General features: G+C 33.8%; 2 protein-coding genes across 2 annotated transcripts; one reads left to right on the forward strand and one right to left on the reverse strand.

Moving 5' to 3' along the window:
- Nucleotides 1-5,763: 5,763 nt before the first annotated feature.
- Nucleotides 5,764-11,132, forward strand: LOC121779207 (expansin-B6-like). The gene is made up of 5 exons (XM_042176528.1): nt 5,764-5,833; nt 10,051-10,134; nt 10,321-10,436; nt 10,550-10,740; nt 10,814-11,132. Exons 1-5 carry the CDS (start codon nt 5,764-5,766, stop codon nt 11,130-11,132), a joined length of 780 nt encoding a protein of 259 aa, XP_042032462.1.
- Nucleotides 11,133-15,819: 4,687 nt separating this feature from the next.
- On the reverse strand, nt 15,820-18,705 carry LOC121778793 (monocopper oxidase-like protein SKS1). The gene is made up of 8 exons (XM_042176191.1): nt 18,303-18,705; nt 17,905-18,014; nt 17,557-17,827; nt 17,365-17,488; nt 16,915-17,278; nt 16,473-16,844; nt 16,127-16,383; nt 15,820-15,962 (listed from the first exon to the last, which is right to left on the reverse strand). The coding sequence occupies exons 1-8, from the start codon at nt 18,438-18,440 to the stop codon at nt 15,904-15,906; spliced, it is 1,695 nt and encodes a 564-aa protein (XP_042032125.1). The 5' UTR covers nt 18,441-18,705; the 3' UTR covers nt 15,820-15,903.
- Nucleotides 18,706-22,372: the final 3,667 nt, after the last annotated feature.

Consider the following 22,372-nt stretch of genomic DNA (forward strand, 5'->3'; position numbering starts at 1 on the left):
TTTGATTTTTTTTCAAGCTTTTGTACTCTTTTGCTCACCATTTTTCAATGGTTTAATAAACCTTTATATATATATATATATATATAAATAAAAAAGTTCTCTCTCCTAACGTACCGGTCTTTTAGATTGAATTATGATATTTAATTTGTATTACTAATTAGTAAATGACATATACATATATTTATTATTTTTTTAATAAAAAAAAGCTCAAACCATTCAAAAATGTGTTTTTTGTTTATTATCACCAATATACCGTCACTTACCCACCCAATTTAATTCCATAATACTATATATTTTATGCATGACGTAGATATATCTCTAATATATTTATGGGAAGCATATTATGGATATATCTCTAATCATGAAATAAATGGAACTACAACAGATGAATTTTATAGGATCGACATAAATTTGTGCATTTGTTTCTCTATCTGTCGAGTATTTGTTTTCATCACTAAACATTAATTGCTTCGGCGTTTATATCCAAACAATAGATATCATTAAATTATCTCTTAAATGTTGCTTGTGATAGTAGTTCACTTGCTGCCAAAATAATATGCTCAGACATAAGCAATATCAAACCATCATAATTACCAGAATATGATGCTATTATGAGTTTATCTATCACCAATTATTCAATTAATATTTCTATTCTTCAATTATGTCGTTTTTAATCATTGCAACGTCTTTCGCTGTATCGATAATAATTATAGTGAATCTATCTACAACTTTTTCATTTTCTTTCCCTTCCCTCATGATATTTCATTTCTTCTTGTTTTTTATTTTAATTTATTTAATTTTGGAGATGAATATGATACAGCCATTATCCTAAAAGCTCTTAAATGATGAGAATATGAATTACTACTAGAACAATATCGGGTAATTAAAGTATCCAATTCATTCCTTACCCAAGAACAATAAGATTAAAAATATACAATTACTATTGAATAAATTTTACACAACAAAATGTACTGAATGATGATTAGTACATCTACTAGAGAAAATTGCAAAACATGGTGATACATATATAGTTACACTCGAAACTAGCAAATTGATTCACATGCTCCTTCCGTTCCATATTAATTAAGTCATTTTTCTATTTTGAAAAGTTTCAAGATAATTGAGTCATTTTTATTTTTGGTAAAAAAATAACTATCTCTCTTACTTTATTCACCATCTACTTAACACACTATTCTTAATCTCTATACTACAAAGAAGTGTCTCTATTAACAAGGAACAGATGGACTAGAACTTATAACAAGCATAATAATTGGGGTTTTTATTTGTCTTATTTTTTGCTAATTTTACTAATATAAATCCTATTAATAAGAATAATATATAAGGTTAATTTGAAAGGCTGAAGCCCAACATATATGGGCCTGATCCGATTAAAACCAAGTGTGTGGCTCAACAAATCTGGGCCTGGTCTGATTGAAAGTAACTACAGCCAATCAGCCGTTATAAAGATATAAGTACTTTTATAAAATTCATGTATTTATGTGAATATAATTACTGTAAAAAAAGAATTATTAAGCAGTAAAACTATTTAACGAAAATTATTTAATCAAAATTTCAACTATTTCTTTAAAAAAAAGTAGACAATAGAAAAATGCAATCATGAAAAATGTACTCCCTCCATTCTGTGTTAATAGAGTCATTTTATAATTTTGGAAAGTTTCATATTAATTGAGTCATTTCTATTTTTGGTAAAAAGTAATCATCCATCTTACTTTATTCTCTTTTCATCTCTCTTACTTTATTCTCTCTTCATTTAACACACTATTTTAAAACTTCATGTCGAAACAAGGAATGGAAGGAGTATCAAAGAACCCAAAATGGGCATCAAAATAAAATTTTAATGCAAATTATATACATAAAATTTCAAATACTGAAAAATACAAAAAAGATAACAAAAAAATTCAATTACTATAAATGCGTAAATATAATTATCACAAAAGATAAAAATAATTTCGAATATGAATATTTTAGAAAAATTTCAATTATTTAAAAATGAAAAGGGTCGTTAATGCATTGTCGTGACGTGACCTAATCCTTACTTTCAAAATGGGCCTGGATCGATCATGTGAATTTGAAAGGGATTGGCTTCCAAGATTCATATTTGGGCCATAGTTTTATTTAATGGTTATTTGATGCTCGTGGATCTTGCATTCATTAAAATACCCCAAATTTCTCTCAATTATTTTAATCAGTTTAACTAATATAGAGACCCTTCAAGCCTCAAGGAGTAAACAATCACGCACAACTAAAATAAATAAATTATAATGTATTTTTGTAAAATAATTACTAATTAAATATTACATTTTATTGTCGATAACAGCAATTTTCATAGACTGATGGAGCGATAACTAATTCTTAAATTGAAGTGCTAGAAAAATAAAGATAATAAAGATAATAAAGATAATAAATCACAATTACAATATATTTAAGTCCAATCACCATACTTTTTATAAGATGCAGGTTTATCCTTAACACCTGAGATATATCAACTCAGAATTTAACCGTTATAAAGCATGCTATAGTAGTAGCTTTAAGGTTGTGGGAAGAAATTAGGAAAAGATTTAGGATGGTAATTGTGTAATCTTTCATGTTAATTGGAGTCATGTATTGTATATTTATTTTGATATAAGATTAGAGCTCATGCATGATTACATTTTATAGTGATGGGAGAAAGACTAGATTTGTAATTCGGTTGATGAAATTAATTAAATCTTAACTATCATAAATGAAGATTGGATAAAGGTAAATCTATGAACATAGGAAATGGAAAATTATATATATGGCAAGCTACTATTTAACAGATACAACAATCTACCGTAATTAAATGATGCAACCCATTATTCACCAGGGGAATTAAGTGATTAGATATTATAATCTTATTGAAGAATTTTTTTATTAAAAAATATTGATAACATCGTCAACTAAAAAGTCGTAAAATCATAAAGAAATCGTAAACTAGATTCTGAGGTCAAAATATCACGTTATATAATAATTAGTGTTTTTATTTTTTATTTTTATCTAGAGCGGATTTTTAAGAATATGTATATTCTTAAGTGATCTATGTGTTTTATAAGGATTAAACATAATAAAAGTTAAGGATTGTAATAAAAAAATTAAAATTATTTTGGAGGCTGACAATTAACGACATGCGTCTCTTTCAATTTAACTAATCATATTACTATATTAGCTGGATTTGCACTCGATTAAAAGGCTACATTCTGTTATTTTAGTTTTAGGATTACATATAGCAAAAATTATGCTTGATTGCTAATTAAAGCACATTTAATCACTTTGTAATTAACCGTCTAACACTAATTTTTTACGCTTCTTCAACAAATAGGGATAAAAAAATCAATAGGACTATTTTATTAGGGCCGAGAGTGAGATTAATAATTTTGGTGACTATAATATATGCTGCTCATGTTTAGAGATTAGACAAATAAAAATTTCAAAAATGAATTTGAAAGTGGGATAGACCAACATGATTGCTAGTAGAGAGAATCTAGACACCACACAACCTTAGAAATTTAGAATCTCAAAATAAGTTATAGTATTTAAATATCATATAAAAGAGTAAGTGGATTAAAATTTCGTTGATGATTGATTAAATCATGAGAGCTACTAATCATTAATCATATAACTCATATACAGAAGATAAATAAAAATTATACTCCTATAGACTTTTCTATATTTTGGGCAATCATATATACCTAGGGATGTCAACAGTTCCAAGCAAAAGATCGGTGGAGTTGTGATTCAAAATACTACTACTACAAAAAAGAAGCTAAAGCTATTGATATTTTTCAATGCTATTAGATTATACTACGTTTCAAAAAGTGTCTTTATTGTTGGTGTCGCAACTAAGTTAGAGAAACATCCAAAAAAGCAAAAAAATAAGATAATTTGTACTCGACTTAGGAACACTTTCTTTTGCGTCATAAATTGTGATTATTTTTAAAAAATTCAGATGCTAATAATTACGTCTCAATTTTTGTGTCCTTAAAATATAAATTTTATTTGTAGTGTACTGATACAAATAGATTTGGTACCATCATATTTAGTGTAAGCAGTGATTTAAAAATGATCAGGATCGGCCATTTCAATTGATTCAATCAAGAATCGGTGCTTCGTCTGATCCAAAACTGGTGGTTAATCGGCAATTATGATTTCAAATTTGTAAAAAGGGTGATAGATACATACTTTTTGTTTAACATCACCAATATGCTTCGTCTCCAATTTTTGTATGCATCATAGCGTTATTAATCCAAATCGATGAAATAAATGGAACTACAGTAGATTAATTTTATAGGATCTGACATAAATTTGTGCATTTGTTTTCCGTCACTAAATTTGTTAATTGTATACTCGGTAGGAGTATTTGTTTTTTATATGATGGGAGAAAGACTGGAAAAATTCTTTTTTTTGGTAATGCATGTAATACGATCATATCTCTTATGATCTTCCAATTATTTAGTTTTCCTTTATTCACCATATCTTTCCCATATTTGTTTAGATATTTGTTTCTTGTTCATTAAGTTAGGGTACTAGTATTCTAGTATTATAAATATGAGAGATTATATTATTGTAATCAATCAATGAATGAAATATTTTCTCCAAACGAATGAATGAAATATTTTCTCTAAATCTAGCTTGAGCAACAAGCGTAATTTTAGTTAGTTCTCTCTTTGTTGTCATCGGAACACGTCCGTAAAACAACAAATCGTGACCTTTCCTTCAAGCACGTCGAAGGTTCGATCACCTTATCACTCCGAGAAGTTAGTTAACCGGCCTCGTTACGGAGAACGCCTGTAACAACAACTGGTGCTTTCATTGACAGCATGTTAATGGAATTCCATTTTAATGAAGCGTTTTAGTTGTATTCCGACTCAGGGAGTGACGCATAACCGTTATGCATCGTTGAATAACCATAGTTAATTATAAATAAGTTTTCGTGTCCTCACAGACATAGTGGTTATAGTACCAAATATTGTCCGGGTGTGAACATGTTGCATTCTTGTGACTCAAGAAATTGAATAACCTGCCAAATAGTCTCAAGTCAGCTATAACATGGAAGCAAGAATTTGTGCGTTGGTAATATTGTTTGTTCAAATTTGCCAACGGCACTTTTCCGTTGTTAATCTTCAAGAATTGTATTAGAACCCTTTTATCGTTTTACATCTATACACAAAATCATGATTCTAACTACTCCATTAAATCAATAACCAATAAATAATACCAATAAAATGAGAATTATGAATAGATAAATCCAAAATATTAGTCAAAACACAACCAACGTACAAAGCAAGAAGAAACAAAGTATCGAGTTTTGAAGTTAGTTCGCAAGACATATCACTACGCTGCATCATCATCAGCAGCAGCAGCAAAGTACGGAGCAAAAAAATAAATAAAGTATCGAGTTTTGAAGTTAGTTCGTGAGACATCATTTCTATGGTGCATCAGCAGCATCAGGAGTGTGATTTCTTGATTGTGGGGGTTACTTGGACACAAACTACTTCTTCATCTCATGTTTCTTTCTGTCCGAGTCTTTGCTTGAGTAGTTCTTGCTGCATTTTGCACCACAATTCTTGGTGCACTTTTATCTTGTATTTGGTCTAAGACTAAAGGATCCAAGCAGGCTGAGGCATGATGACCAATCCCTACTGCATTTTGTGTCGATGGCTGAAGGCTATTGTAGGACTGTGGGAGGGCTGAAGGTATTTTTAGGAGGGCTTAAGAGTGTCCACAATGGTGGCCCTCTGGGGCCACGAAAGTTGGCTCAGCCACCAAATGTGGCTCTCCATGGCCCTCCACAATGGTAATAAAACCCAAAGACAACAAGGGCCACGAAATGTGGCCCTCTTCAAATAAAAATTAATTTGTTTGTTTTGTTTAATGATATTTTTTAATTTAACTACAATAAATTTAATTAGACTAATAATTTGGAAAATAAACATAATTTAATAAAAAAGCGAATTAGAGACAAATTTTCGTTAGTATTATAGATAGAGGAAAATTATACAACGTAAATTTTTTAAAAACACTAAAAAAAAGACGCCACCGCCGGCACATCTTCTTCACCACCTTTGTTGCCGCCGCCGCCGCCCCCACTGCCGCTAGCTTCGCCCGTCTCCGACCCTTCGGCCCACCCCAACTTCGATTGTGGACTCCACATCTGATTTGGAGGGGGGGGGGGTTGGACTCGATCTCCACGGTTGGGAAGATGGGAAGTTGCCGTATCCCGAGTCTCCATATCCCGGGGAATCACCATCTCCACCTTGCATTTTTGATAGGATTAAAATTAGGGTTTTGAAGTGTAAAAATGGAGTGGGAAGAAATGGAAATGGAAGTGTAATATTTATAAAAGAATTTTCGAAAATAAAAAAATATATATATCAAATTTCGTCGGCCGAGCCGCAAATCTCGGCTCTTTGCAGTGGTGGGCCGCGGCTCTCTCTCGGCCCTCGGCTCCCAGTCGCACTTCGTGGCTCTCTGCAGTGGGGGCCGCGCACCCGAGCCACCGTCCGCGGCTCCCCCACTGTGGACACTCTAATGATGTTGGCATGAGGAATTTTTGGAAGGAATGTGATAACACTATGAAAGGGTTAAAGCCATTGTGAAGTGCTCTAATATAGGATATTTGTAGTATTTTTTAGTTTCTATTCTCAACATACCTAAACCTTTTTAACTTTTGTTTCATTATATTTTTAAAAATTCATAGTAAAAAAAAGGGACTCGGTGAATGCAATATATTTCATCAATTGTGGAGTACTTCCATTGAATATTAGTTGCATGCATTGCTAGCTGATGTGTTCGTAAGCATGTGTTAATAAAAGCATATGTTACTTTTTTTTAATTCAAGTTACATGTAGTTAATAAACATAGAGAATATGAAACATCTTATCAAATATTATAACTATATTTGTGTTTTTCATTTCTCTTCATAAGATGGTATATTAAATCCAATCACCATACTTTTTATAAAATGATGGAACATCCTTAGCGCTTGACATATAAAATCCATCTTCTCTTGCTTCCCAATAACATTTACCATGGCTGCATCTACCATTCCACGACGATGAAAAAGCATCAAAATGACACCTTTTTGAACCCCACGAAGCATCACAATAGAATAAAGTATTTGGAATAAAATTCTCACAAAAGCTCCACGTATATTCTTGACCAACGATTAGGGTATGATTTCCTAAATCATCATTTTTGGATGCACAATGCAACTTCAATTGAGATTTTGGAGGGAGCTTATTTAAAATATGAACTGTGAATTTATCCGTAAAGACGCATGATCGTGCTATAGTTGCTTGAAAGTGATTGGGAGAAATTAGGAAAAGAAATAGAATGGTAATTGTGTAGTCTTTCATGTTGATTCAAGTGTATTGTACATTATGTTTAATTCAAAATAAGATTAATGGCCATCATTTTATAATGGTGAGAGAAGGGCTAGATTTGTTACCCAAATAATATATTCGGTTGATGAAATTAAATAAAACGTGATTATCATAAATTAGAGTATATATTATTTCCTAAAGTTGTGCATTAGTTTTAAAAGATCGACATTAATTTGTGCATTTATTTCTCTATCCGTCGGATATTTGTCTTCATCACTAAATTTGTTAATGTAAATTCAGCCACTATCCTAAAATCTCTTAAATATATTTTGAGAATATTATGAATATCCACCAAGCATGCTTTTGCGGAAGAGCATGAATGTGGGCCCAGACCCACTTTTATTCATTTTTTACTCTAATAATATATTATGTTGATGAAATTAAATAAATCCTGATTATATATGTTTTCCTAAATCATCAATTTAATTATATAATATTTACTGTAAGCATGACATGGATATTTCTAATACTGTAGTATATTTATTGGTATGGATATATTTTCTGACTCTAATAATCAATTATATGAATTACTAAAACAATTTTGTGTAAATACAGCCACTATCCTAAAATCTCTTAAATATATGTTGAGAATATGAATTACTAAAGCAATATTGTGTAAATACAGCCACTATCCTAATATCTCTTAAATATATGTTGAGAATATGAATTACTAAAACAATATTGTGTAAATACAGCCACTATCCTAAAATCTATTAAATATATGTTGAGAATATGAATTACTAAAACAATATTGTGTAAATACAGCCACTATCCTAATATCTCTTAAATATATGTTGAGAATATGAATTACTAAAACAATATTGTGTCAATACAGCCACTATCCTAAAATATCTTAAATATATGTTGAGAATATGAATTACTAAAACAATATTGTGTAAATACAGCCACTATCCTAAAATCTCTTAAATATATGTTGAGAATATGAATTACTAAAACAATATTGTGTAAATACAGCCACTATCCTAAAATCTCTTAAATATATGTTGAGAATATGAATTATTAAAAATATAACTGATATTTATAATCTTATTGCATAAATTTTATACAACAAAATTTACTGGAGATTATTACTACTACTAGACATTGATAATCTTGAGAAAATTGCAAAACATGGTGATTATACTCGAAACTAGAAAATTGAGTACAAAATTCTAGAGGAATTAACAATTCAACTTTAAGATCAGTAGAACTTATAACCCGTATAATAATTGCAACCTTCAAACTCAAATTGGGTGTCAATGCAAAGATCTTTCGGAGTCACATGGAAAGTTGATTTGAAATATGCACAAAAAGGTCATTTCTCTGTAAGAATCACTGGACCTGAAAGCAAAGCATCGATTACCGCATACAATGTCATCCCTTACTATTACCACATACAATGTCATCGATTATTAATAAATATTAGCAAAAATAATAAAATTTACCTAAATCTAAATGTTGCTAACAATTAAACAACATTAATCCATTTAAAGAGGCTAACATTTTCAATCACCAATCCCAAACATCTTTAACTGTACTACTCCATCCGTCCCACTTCAAGTGATCAATTTCTAGTCTGCACGAAATTTACTGCCTTTCGGATCGAGGCATCGAGCTATTGATTTTTTTAATTAGAAATATTGGGACAAAGATTGTTATATTGTTATTTATTTAACTTAATGTTTACTATTTCATAAGATCATACCCTTAATTCTTAAGTTCAATTTTCTTATATAATTTCCATTATTAGAGTTTTTTTATCCCCTTTTTTAGGTTTCTTGATACATTTTTAATGATTACATTTTTCAATCTTTCTACTAGTAATTTTTAAAAAAATAATTGAAATTTTGATTAAATAATCTTCAATTTCAAAGGTTTCACATCCAAATTAATGTTGCCAGTGTAATAATGATATTCATAACTTTTTACCGATTAGATATTTTATCTTTTCTATTTTTTGCTGTATTTATATAATTTGCATTCAAAAGTTTTTCTTCCACATAATTTTATTTTATTTTTATCAGATTCTTTAAATTTTATTATGAATTTAATCCTTATTAAAATTGATAATCACATAGATCAGTTAAGAATATAAATATTCTTAAAAATCAGCTCAGATTATAAATAATAAAAACTTCAATTATTATATAACGTGATATTTTGACCTCAAATTCCAGTTTCCGATTCATTACGTTGTACAACTTTTTGGTTGACATTGTTATCAATATTTTTTAATAAATAATTCTTCAATAAGATTATAAGGTGAAGAATGGGTTGCATGCTTTAATTACACGAGACTGTTCTACTTGGTTATATAGTTGATCGCTATAATCTTCCATTTCCTAAACCGACAACAAGTCATAATGATTTATGTTTGTAGATTCTCCTTTTGCCAATCCTCATTTACAATAATCAAGATTTAATTAATTTTATTAACCAAATATATTAATAGGATTACAACTTAAAAATGTAGTATTTCTCCCATTCCTATAAAAAGGGTGCATGGAGCATTGGAGATAAATACACATCCAATACAGCAAAACAACAATCATGTTAACTACTCGCAACTATAATCTTTTCTCTATTTTAGTTACTTTGTTAATCTTGAATTACTCATGCTTTTGCATAGAATCAGTTAATGTTACTACAGAAAACAACTCCTTCTACAACGGTGTTGCCACGTGGTATGGCCCTCCCGAAGGAGCCGGAAGTGGTAATCCTACATCTTTAACTCTACTATACTCAATCCGTCTCACTTCAAGTGATCAATTTCTTTTCTACACGAAATTTACTGCCTTTTAGATCGAGGCATCGAGCTATTGATTTTTTTAATAAGAAATATTGGGACAAAGATTGTTATATTATTATTTATTTAACTTATTATTTACTATTTCATAAGATGGGGGAGCTTGTGGCTTGGGATATGATATAGAAAATGATCCCTACTATGGTTTTGTTTCTGCTGGAAATAACAACTTATTTCAATCCGGAGCCGGTTGCGGAGCTTGTTATGAGGTAATATATCATATCCAAAAAAATAAAACCTAAGTCTAGCTATTTTTATTTCCATAGTAGCATACATTAAAAAATAATTAGTTGACATGCAATAACCTTATTTATATTTGTAGGTGAAGTGTATGTATAACAATGAATGTTCAAAAAATGCAATTAAAGTAACAATTACAGACGACTGTCCCGGTTCATGCAATGACGATGACATTCACTTCGATTTAAGTGGAAAAGCTTTTGGAGCTTTGGCATATTCTGGCCAAGAATACAACTTGAGGAATGCTGGCAAGATCAATATTCAGTATAGAAGGTACACTTTAATTAATGAGACAAAACATAGCTCCCGTAGAATCTAACAATCTCCGCTTTGTTATTGTGACCAGGGTAAAATGCAACTACAATTCAAACGTTAAATTCAAAATTGTTCCGGGGTCAAATGCTTACTATCTAGCCTTTGTGGTGGAGGCTTTGAATGGATATGGTGATATTGCTAGTGTTGAACTGCAACCTTCAAACTCAGATTGGGTGCCAATGCAAAGATCTTGGGGAGTCACATGGAAAGCTGATTTGAAAGATTGGCAAAAAGGTCCTTTCTCTGTAAGGATCACTGAACCTGAAAGCAGTGCATCGATTACTGCATACAATGTCATTCCTTATGATTGGAAGATTGGACAATTCTATTACTCCAATACTAACTTTTGATCGCACTAATATTTGAATAAATAGTAATCTGCATTGCTCTTTAGTTGAAGTGTGGAAAATGTCAACCTCTTTTTATTGCTGAATGTGACGAATTAATAAATTATTTTTGTGAGAATCCTATTCCTATATATTAATATAAAAAATTTCTTTGTCATTAAATTATCAAATGTATTAATAAAATCCGAATTTATAATAGAATTAAGCAGATTATAAATAACTTAGTAACAATTCAGTACAGTATACGAAGGAAACAAAAGTCTTATTACACGTTAACTTGAACTCTATCCATTTTCATATCTTACTCTACCAAACACTATACTTGTTATATTATCTAGGTTTAATCATGATAATTTATCGAGTTATCTTATCATATCTACCAAACAGGGCACTTAGAGGATATCCTATCATTTGCTTCGAAAATTAAGTTGATACAAATACAACTGCCAAAGGTTGGAAATAAAACTGATAAATTGGAATGAAAGATGGTAAAATTCTTAATTAACAATGAGATAGATTCAATCTCAAACCCAAAAATCCAAGCATATTTCAATATTTGACTCCAAATAAACTAGTTTAATACTCCACTAACTTCATTATGTAAAAAATCTTGCGTACAGTATTTATTTAGTCTGTTACCATTATTAATCCACTACAAAAATTTATAAAAAAAAAACTTTTTTTTGGGACTCAAAAATTGAGACCCAATTATTTATGTTGAAAATTTTCAAAAAATAACAATAATTTAAAATGTAAAAGAAAACATTTCTAAATAAAGAACCAATTAACTTAATCTTTTATTTTTTTTAGGATGCTTCCATTTGCCTTCTAATTTTAGATGAGACATTAATAATAAGGACGCTTTTAAAGTGTTGATGGTATGTTTAGAAACACAAATTATCGTCCATAATTGCATTAATGATTTTCTTTTGTTGTAATCATTTCTCAAGTTCACATCCAGCATTATTATTTCACACATCTGTTCAGACGTTCAGTAATATAAACTCACAGTTTTTATTCTTTCATTTTTCTACTTTATTAACTCTAATAAATAAAATTACTATTTCTAAAGTTAATTTAACTCATTTGTATTTCTGTAAAAATAGACGTTGGCTACGTAAGTCAAATATTTAGTTCAATCCTCACATATGTTTTGCTTTTGAGTTTTTGGATAATTCTAATTCTACTTTAATTAATTTCATTCATAGGCCTTTATTAAAGTAATTGAAAACAATTTAATTATTTATTTTTGTGACAGAAAAAGAATTCGATCTTTAGAAATAGAACGTTATTGATTTAATCAATCATGTTGAAGGTGACAACATTTTTGCAGGCCAAGCCCATGAATCATTTATGAGCCAGCCCAATAAATTCATCTTATTTGCCTTTTATTTATGGGCCAATCCAATATAGAGAAGACTGTTCTGATGATTCTTCTCATATTTTATGTTCTATTTATTTTAATTATTTAAATGTGATAGGGGGAGAGGGAGTACTACTCAAATTTGAATATTTTATGAAATGTAGTATACAATGCATGAGGTGATCCCTTCCAGGGACAGGGACAGAGGGAGTACATAGTTAAAATCATAAAATTTAAAAGTTACATAATTAAATCCTAAAAATTTAAAAATACATCCGTGGAAATTTAAAGAAGACTAGTCCGATGGCGGTATCCCAATTGCCGTCGGAGGGCTGCTATAATTGCATTATTAGTGGAATTTTTGTAATAGTATATTGGAAAAATACTTTATTTCATTGCAATTTTCGATCAATTTCAAAGGAGGTAGGATTTTATGCTTACTCCTCTGAAAAAGTTATCAATGGAACATTAAATGTTGTTGATGAATTAAACTATCTCTAAATATATGAACTAGCTATGGGTAATTTTCAATTTTCCACACGACCTAAATATTTTATTAAGGGGATTCAATGGTATTTTGTAATGAGGGTGAAATTCTAGATAAATCATGAAATCTGATTAAATCATGAAAGTCTTTATTTATTGTCAATGCTTTACCAATATTTTCGGTAACGTGAAATTATGCACATATCGGTGGCATATATATAGTGACCCAAAAAACATGTTCCATCATATGCAATTAATTTTGAAATTACCATAGTTTTGTAATTGTAGAGTAATCTTAAATTCATTTTGCATAATCACTCTCATCATGTCCAATTTTCAAGAAAGGGGCGTTAATGCCCATTTTTCTGTAAAACTATAAAAACAGACTCTGACAACATCTTATCAATGTGTATCATAATCAATTAGGTGTACCAAAATGAGAATATTTCTATCATTTATCTTGATTATATCACACATTAACTTTGCATTATCAAAGAAATGTATTTTTACTCCTAAAGTTGAAGTTCACATCATTAGCAATCTCTCGACAAATTCTCCATCACTGGAAGTGCATTGTCAATCTGGAGAAGATGATCTAGGAAACCATGTGGTTGGTGTTAATCAAGATTACCATTGGAGTTTTTGTAATAGTGTGTTGGGAAATACTTTATTCAGTTGCAATCTTCGATCAGGTTCAAAGGAAGTAGGATTTGTTGCTTACTCTTCCGAATGGAGACAATGGTGTCCTAACAATACATGCAAATGGACAGCCAAAGAAGATGGTATTTATTTTTATGAAGGGAAAAGGTATCAATGGAACATTAAATGTTGTTGATGAATTAATATGTGGATGTATTATGAATAAAGTCTATCTTTAGTTATTTCAAATTGTAATTCGAGTTTTTGCAACATTTTAACTTGGAATACTTTTTCCTACTTTGGATAAATTGTCACTAAATACATGAACTATGGGTCATTTTTTATTTAGCATCGATCACGTATTTTGTAATAAGTGCAAATATTTATTGAACCTAGCCGATATATTTTTCGACAACATCTGCATAAAAAGTAAGAATAAACGAAATTCTTGATTGAAATACGTATATAGTGATTTAGAGGTGATCACCTCTAAATCTCAAACCCAAATTTTGTTCAACATAAATTTGCAAATGCCATTTTAATATCCATTGTTCCGTTTTTGGAAACAAAATGCGCTATCAAAAATTCCATCGATCGAAATTGACGTGACAACCGAAATTACACGCCGATGTGGTAATCTATGTAATTTTGGTAAAATCTACGTGTAATTTGGCAATCGATGAGTAACTTGGGTGTCGCGTCGATATTTCGATCGCCGAAATTTTTTGCAGGATTAATAAAGGTAACTTCAATAAATATATGAGTACAATTTATTTGTAACAAAATACTCAAAATGATAGCTCTGTGTTTATATGTACATTATATTGTTTTTGAAATATTTTCAACACAAACACACATTATGCATGCCTAAATTGATGCTGGGAACAGATTATTGAAATTATAATTCTATTTCTCCCATCGTTTTAAATCCCCAAATGAAGAAAATTTCCATTGCCGCCCTAATTTTTCACAAATCAAGATTAGGGCGTTTTAGTCAATAGATAAATTATATGGGGGTAGAATTGTCATTTCATTTGGTTTTTCATATGATATAGTACTATAATTGAACCAAACATAGTACACAACATATTCATGGTTTAATAAACTTCTACCAAACCCTATATAGTGGAGAAATTCCCAAACCACAAAACCTTGAAAACCACATTAACACCTAAACCTTGTTAGTGGCTAAAAGTGAAGCAAACATAGTTTATAAATACAAGTGAAGAAATATATATTTTCATGATCACTCGCAATTTCAAGTTTTTGTTCAATCAAAATGAGGAACAATGGCGGAATGAAATTCCTCCTATTTTTCATTTTGTGGGCTCAAATATTAATTCAAGTACAACCAGTGGAATCACTAAAAGATTGCTTCACTGATCGCATACATGTATATGTAAAGAATAATCTCCCTCCAAATCCTCACAGCCTCGAGGCACATTGTGCATCTGGAGACGACGATCTTGGCCTCCATAGAATTGGTCGTAACGGTGATTATCATTTCACATTTTGTACTAGTTTTTGGGATAATACTTTATTCTTCTGTCATTTTTGGTGGTATAATAAGGATCAAGCTTTAGTAGTTTATAAAACTAAGAACTTTAAGGATGACAATAGATGTCATAACAACCCATGTTACTATGAAGCAAGAGGTGATGGTGTCTATTATGCCAATTCCATTGGACCCAAACAAAATCTCACCAAACTATACAATTGGAATGTTCACAATTAATATAATGCTATGGTTTAGAGGTTGCAGTTGATGAGATTGACGGATAATACCGATGTGTATTTTTTTACATTTGATGTAGTGGTTTTGCATAGAGTATTGATTAGAGTATTTGCTTGTATTTTTTTTATTCTTTTACAGATTGCAAAAGAGATTCAAACAACACAGTATTAATTAGTTTACAAACCATGAACTGTGCCCGATTGATCATAAGAAATACTTCCTCATTGTCATGATAGATCATAGTGAGAATGACATCAGCTTATTGTAAGATATTCTTCCTCTAATTAATAGGCCAAAGTTCGAATTGAATTAATGAATAGGTGAAAACTAAAGAAAGTTGTAACGCGACTTAATTGATAAGGCATCAATCAAGGATGAAACAACTTGTCACAAGTAAGATTATTTGGTACAAAAAATATTACGATTGAAAAACGTTTGTTTAAATGATAAGACGACTAGTAAAAGAATTCGATTTAATCAAATATTTGGTTTGCATAATTAACCCTTAATTGATAACTCGGCTCGCACTTAGTCACCCGTCGGGATCTCCCTCACCACCCGGCTTGTGGAGCCGGCGCAGGTGCTAAAGCAGCATCACCATCCACCACTCCTGTAACAATGCAACAATATATGAAACTATTCGGCTTCAGCCCGAGCCCATTGGGCCCAAATTCTATCGATACATGTCGGCCCAGGCTATTTTTGGGCCAGACATGGGCCTAAACCCGAACATCAGACTAATTTCCACATGTTAGTCGAGGTTAGAGCGCTCACCGCAGAAGAGGAGGTTTTGAGGAGGTGGGCGCTCCTTGGCCGGGTTCGGGTCGTCGTTGTGAACCCTAATATAGATCTCCTGTCCCATGTACCAATGCACCAAATTCTGGGATCTCAAGTTCCACATCCCGGGATTGTCAAGAAACACGTACACAGCCGTCCATCCGCTCGGATACACTTGCACGGTCGAACGAACCACCGGATCGTATAAATTATACGTGTCACGCGAATCCACCGTCCACTCCCCCAACCCTAATCTACAATCATAGTCTCAAGAAATCCATCAATACAAAAACTAGTAAAAATAAAAAATAAAAAAAAGATTGTAGTATTAAAAAAAACTCACCCTACAACAAAAAATCCAAAGCCATCTAGATGCCAAGAATCAATCTCATCAACAAGATCATTCTTGAACACGATCTCGAGCCACCCCTTATGCACCCCTGTAACGACCGAGACCCCGTAGACCGCAGCACCACTAACCGACTGAGTAGGGAACTCATCGAGCTGGTACACGCCCGAGCCATTTCTGAAGTGATCAGCAAGCTTCAGGGGAGTAGTGGGAGTGAGATAAGACACATTGTTCACGACATAGCTCTGGACTTCGTTGATCAAAGCTCTAGACCCGTGCAGGATGAACGTCTGAGACAGCGTTACGTTCGACACGTTGAACGTGCCCTGTGGATTAGGCCTCGCAGCACCCGCAGTCAGATTCCATCTTCACTAGCGAAAACACAACATAAGTTGAAAGAAACTTGAGCAAACTAGTATTCAATGTGATTGCTTACCTTATGGATTTAGCTTGATTCATCGAAAAGTCGACGTCGAACGCACCAGGGCCGTCGGGAACCGGGCCTTGGACAGGTGATAAAGAGTTCAGGTAATGAAGTATCCCTTTGGCAACAAGGGAGCTATTGGATGAATGGAAATCGAAAAATTTCGGGGTGGCCACCACATAGTAGTCGGCCTCGTCTTGATCAGCGGTGACGAGAACCGAGTAGGACTGGCCAACGTGCACATCGAGAGAATCCAGCGTGATCTGGTTCGTGTAGGAGCCTTCCGTCTCCACAAGCACCATCGGATGCTTCTGAAACCTCAAGTTGAAGCTGAACTGAGTCCCGACATTTGAGATTCTAAACCGGTAGGTCTTCCCTACACGAACACGAACACGAACACGATTCAAGATCAAGAACTCGCTTGAGAACAAAACTTACAAGAATGCCACAACTCATTTTCACCTTTTGTGATGTTGAAAGACTCGTATAATGTGGAATCAAGGTTTCCATAAGGCCCCTTCCCATTCATCAACATGGCATTAGGGTACGTTCGGTTTGAGTTTTCTTGTATCGTTATCCGAGTATTCTGCCATGAAAACGAGTGATATAAAATAGAAGGATCATTCGACAAAAATGGCTGTCGCAGATTGTTACCTTGTAGTAGTCGTCCATCCAGTCGCCAACGAGGAGGTCAAACTCGGCTTCTGGTTTAGGGAAAGGCACGAGAATGACATCGCGGTTGTTGACTCGAATCGGGCCGTATCCTCCACTGGACTTCTGGAAGTTTATAGACGGGAAGTAAGTGTAGGAGCCTATCTGATCCTTTGCCTGAAAAACGTAAGTCCAGTTCGTCCAAGGCTCGATCGGGCAGTTCGTGCCCGACACTCCGTCTTGCCATGAGTTCAGCCTCTGCTGTATTCCATTCCTTAACAACACGAAAAACATAACTAAAAAATATCCAAAAAAAAATACTACTAGCATTCTTGACCTGGTTGATTGTACCATGTAAAGAGCAAGGGTTCGTCCAGATCGTTGAACACATTGACATGAACAACGTCGTTAGTTGTCGCGTTTATGAGAGGCCCGGGGAACATTCCGTTGATCTTGATAACCTGCAAAAGCTACATACATTGGTACAAGTAGAGCGACACACAAGAGTTGTGAGAGAGAAAAACATACTCTCTCCGTCCCAGTCTAAATGCATTTCTAATTCGGCACGAGATTTTATGTAGTGTTGTTTTGTGTGTAAAGTGGAGAGAATTAAGTAAGGGAGACGAAAAGTAGGGAGAGTGGTGTTTCTATATTTATAAATGTGTCATTTAGAGTGTAACATTCCAAAAATGAAAACGTAAAATGTGTCACTTAGAGTACGACGGAGGGACTAGGGAGTATATACTTACCGTGAGATTGCTGGTTTTGGAATAGAAATCTGCAGTGACAATCCATTCATAGTAGGTGTCTAAGCAGTTCATACAAGAGATAAGAGATAGGAGCACGAGAGAGAGAAGTGTGATTCTTGGCTGCTCGAACGAAGCCATTGTAGCACTAGAGAACAAGTCAGTTTACGTCTATGATCATGTTATATAGTAGTGGTAGTACAAGAGAAGCAGGCCTTTGTTTGAAGACGAACATCAAATGATAGAGTAAAAGAGTTCATTTGTATGAATTCGGAAAGACCGATGTTCATTCATCCTCTTCTGAGTTAACAAGGTTGTTATGAACAAGCCTAAGCTGTCTTTTTGTCATGTTTACTGATTCAGTAGTTATTCTAAAGCAAAAGACTAATTCAGAAGCAATAGCCAAGAAAACTAGACAAATAAGAAAAGGTCAAAAAATAGGACAAAAGCAACAAACTACCCTACCCTTCAAACTGATCTATATATGTCTAGATTCTAAGATTTCACTTTCTTTTTGTTAATTGCTCTAATAAAGGCCTGTGAAATTAATAAGTAACAATGTAATAAATACAGAAACACTATAAATCATTTTAATTGGGATAGATTAAAAAAAGAAAAATGGATCATTTTCAGTAGAACGAAAGGAATTGAAATGGAGTTGAAAATATGTTGCATTACCGCTCCCCACTCCGGTTGGTGGGCCATACCATGTAGCAACAGCTTCCGAGAAGGAGTTGCGCGTTGTAGTATTGATTGATTTTGTAGCGACGCTAAAGCAGGAGTAATTTAAGATTAATGAAGTAATATAATTAAAGAGAAATGTTTTAGAGACATAATGGTAAAGCCATAATGGGGACTTTAGTAATTATATACCAGATTTTATTTTTAGTTAAATTAATATTTTGTACATTTACTTTACTATCCTTTACATTAAATTGTACTACTATATTAATTAGATCTAATTAAGGACTGTATTTGTTCCCGTATATTTATGATGGACAATCTTCATTTTGGATTTTATGCGTATATATTTAAATAGAAAATATTAGTATAATGTCACGACCCAATTCTCATTAAGGATAACAAGAATGGGTGATTCGCGACTAATGGGGGATTAAAGAAGCGGGGATAGAAAAGGGGTAAAATCTGAAGAACTTGTCGAAGGACAAATGTGATATTACCAAAATAACAGTCGAGTATTTGGTACAATCTCAAAATAGAATGTTTGATATGTCAAATGAATCAGAGTTCAATGATGAGACAATACTATTCTCATTCAACAAAACACAGCGGAATAGGTCCCAACTGAACGACTTCGTGTATGAAGACACGAATCGTCGAGATATCCACAGCCTTATTTAATAGCATCGACTCCGATCAATCTTTTCTCCCACTTGACGTTCAACCTGCACGTTTATAAATACATGCAGGGCTGAGTACAGGAGTACTCAGTGAACACATGCTGAAAACAAAACATACAAATATAAGTTGTCATCCATCAACAGTATCACACGGGAGTTTTCTTAAAAGGCCCGAGCATACTAAATTCTTTTGTGATCTTAAAAGTTTGATTGCAATCTAAGTTCTTTTGTATTCTGCCATGTCTGAGAATCTAGTGTACCGTGAAGGTGGCCACCTTCAACAGTATCCTCGCCGGCCAACCTCTCTCTAGGATGGCTCACAGCTCTTGTGCACATAATTCCGAATAGGATTTGCGGTCCTATTGGGAACCGAATTCGTTACTAACCTTTTGGCATCGCCAAAAGTCTCGGCATATAGCCCTATCAGACAGGTCTCAAAAACAAACATTTTCTGGCATGACAACAACTTTAAAAGAGATGATCACATTCTCATTTTTCAGAAAAGATATTTCATACTTCAAAACATTTGCTTTATATCCACACTATAGTGCTGGATATTAAAAGAAAGCCCACCTCTTGTGCTTATCTCCACTTAAATTCCTCGCTGGGCCTCACTTGCCCCTGAATATTTTTCTCCCTTGAAAATAATAGCGTAACACGCTAATTAGCACTTGAACTATTTCTCTGAAAAGAATGCATGCATCCTACAGGATAGCATCTATCTCTTAGTCTCGGCTTATAGGATTTCTCTTTAAATCCTAACTAGGCTTTACTGCTCTGCAGCACTTAATTACTATCTTTACTTCCTTTGGAGAAATTCTATTTCCTCAATAAAATACGGATTTTTAAAATCCCTTCTTAAATTCCTTCTCCTTCAAATTTTTCTTAAGGCCGCACATGGCGTCGCGGGGCGACGCCGGTCGGCTTTCGCGTCTCCGCTTTAATATTTTCCATCATCGGGAACTCAATAATTTATTCGGGAATTAATTAAGCTTCAAGCTCAATTTCTTAAATTAATTCCACTTCGCAATTAATTTCCCAAGTCCACTAATTTTAATGAGTAGCACATTCCAAAAAACCTCATGGCCCAAAACCTTTTTAATTGAGGACAACTCATTCTTCCTAATTTATTTTCGGCCCATTCTCCTCTCGAAAGGCCCATTTTTGATTTAAATGAAGCATGAAACAATCTTGGCCCAACTTAAAATAATAGCCCATTTCTCTTCTTCTTTTTCTTTTATTTAAATTTGGGCCCAATTCGATTTTTTTATGAAAAGGCCCAATTAAACACCTCTCTCCTTCCTTTCCTTCTCTTTCTCTCTCCCCGTAACCTCTCTTCCTTCTTTCCCCAAATTCTGTTCCTTCAATTAACTTAGGGATTTCTCCCAAATTCAATTTCTCCCAGCCGTATCGACTCCTTCGCCTCGACGCGTCGCCATCTCCGGCGAGAATTAGCCGTCGCCGTTCACGCCCTCCCCTCGGCGTCTTTCCTCTCGGAACTTTCGGAGTCCCGTCAGCGGGTACCTCCTCCTCCATCGTTTTCTCCCCCTCCGTCGAGCCTTGCGGCGCCGGCCCTTCCTCACGTCGGCGAAGCTCTCGCAGCCTCCGTCGGAGTTACCGACGCGGATGAGGCATCGCCCCTCTCGCTCTCCTCCTTCTCCGACGAGCCTTGCGGCGCCGGTTAGTGTCGGGCGTCCTTCGGCGTCGTCTCGGTGATTCAGACGCTGCTGCCTCCTTCCCTTCTTCCCCAGCCGCGGCATGCAGCTGTCTCGCCGGAGTTTCCGGAGCTCCGCCGTTATTCGGTTTTCGTCGGACAGCCCTACACACCAAGCTAAGTCCCTTCCCCCTATTCCGCTTTCACCATTTCGTGATTCAATCCAAGTTTGAGTTTGGACAGTAGCTTGCTATTGTTTTTGTTATATCATCCTTGTTCCAATGATTATTGTGCTTTGAGGGGAAGTTGGTAGTAGCTTATTGTTTAGCTCAAGTTGTTCATTGTTTGAGGGGGTTCTACCTATTGTGACTGCTTCTAAACTGTGATGAATCTTATTGAGCAATTCTATGTTCTTGTGCTACCTCATTTGTCTATATGATGCAAGGAGTGTTGTTGAGGGGGTTACCTTGCTGGGTGATTCTTTTCGGTTATAAACTGATCTCTTGCCGCCCTTGCTCCCCTTCCCTCCCTTTCGCTGCACTTCTTGCGATAGTGTCGAAAATAGTATGGGAAGGAGGGAGTGGTGAGGGGGCTGTTTATATAGCTCTTGAATGTTGGCATTTTGTGCCAGATTTTTGGAGATTGATGCTTCTAATTTGGGACTGCATACCTAGCTCCTTTTGGGTTCTATGAGTATGTTGATTCATACTAGAATGGTGAAATTTTTGGGGAGCAAAAATCCCTTCTCTTGGCTGTCCCTTTGAGCCTCGATGGAGGGGACTTATGCATCCATTTTTAGCTTGTGGATGAGTTCTTTCATCTTGTGGCAGCTGGTCTTGATTCCCATTTGGTGTAAGTTGAGAGTGGTCAACTTATGGCTGATTTCACAGCTCTAATTTGCAGCCTCATGGCTGCTCTGATCAGCCTACTCTCGCCCCTTTCTTAATCGAGATTGTCTCCCCCTCCCTTTTTTTTGTGTTTCAAATTTCTAACCCCTTTTTCATGCTAACTTTGCAGGTTTTTAGGGCTGCTAATCTTGGAGCTTGGGGCTGGAAATC

This window comes from Salvia splendens, chromosome 19 (assembly GCF_004379255.2).
Source record: "Salvia splendens isolate huo1 chromosome 19, SspV2, whole genome shotgun sequence".
Taxonomy (NCBI): Eukaryota; Viridiplantae; Streptophyta; class Magnoliopsida; order Lamiales; family Lamiaceae; genus Salvia; species Salvia splendens.

Coding starts and splice junctions, on each gene's coding strand:
- LOC121779207 (XM_042176528.1), top strand. CDS start 5,764: ATGGTGGCCCTCTGGGGCCACGAAAGTTGGCTCAGCCACCAAATGTGG. Junction 10,135..10,320: donor TCCCGAAGGAGCCGGAAGTG/GTAATCCTACAT, acceptor CTATTTCATAAG/ATGGGGGAGCTTGTGGCTTG. Junction 10,437..10,549: donor GTTGCGGAGCTTGTTATGAG/GTAATATATCAT, acceptor TTATATTTGTAG/GTGAAGTGTATGTATAACAA.
- LOC121778793 (XM_042176191.1), bottom strand. CDS start 18,440: ATGGCTTCGTTCGAGCAGCCAAGAATCACACTTCTCTCTCTCGTGCTC. Junction 18,015..18,302: donor CCAAAACCAGCAATCTCACG/GTAAGTATATAC, acceptor TAGCTTTTGCAG/GTTATCAAGATCAACGGAAT. Junction 17,489..17,556: donor GGATGGACGACTACTACAAG/GTAACAATCTGC, acceptor TTTTCATGGCAG/AATACTCGGATAACGATACA.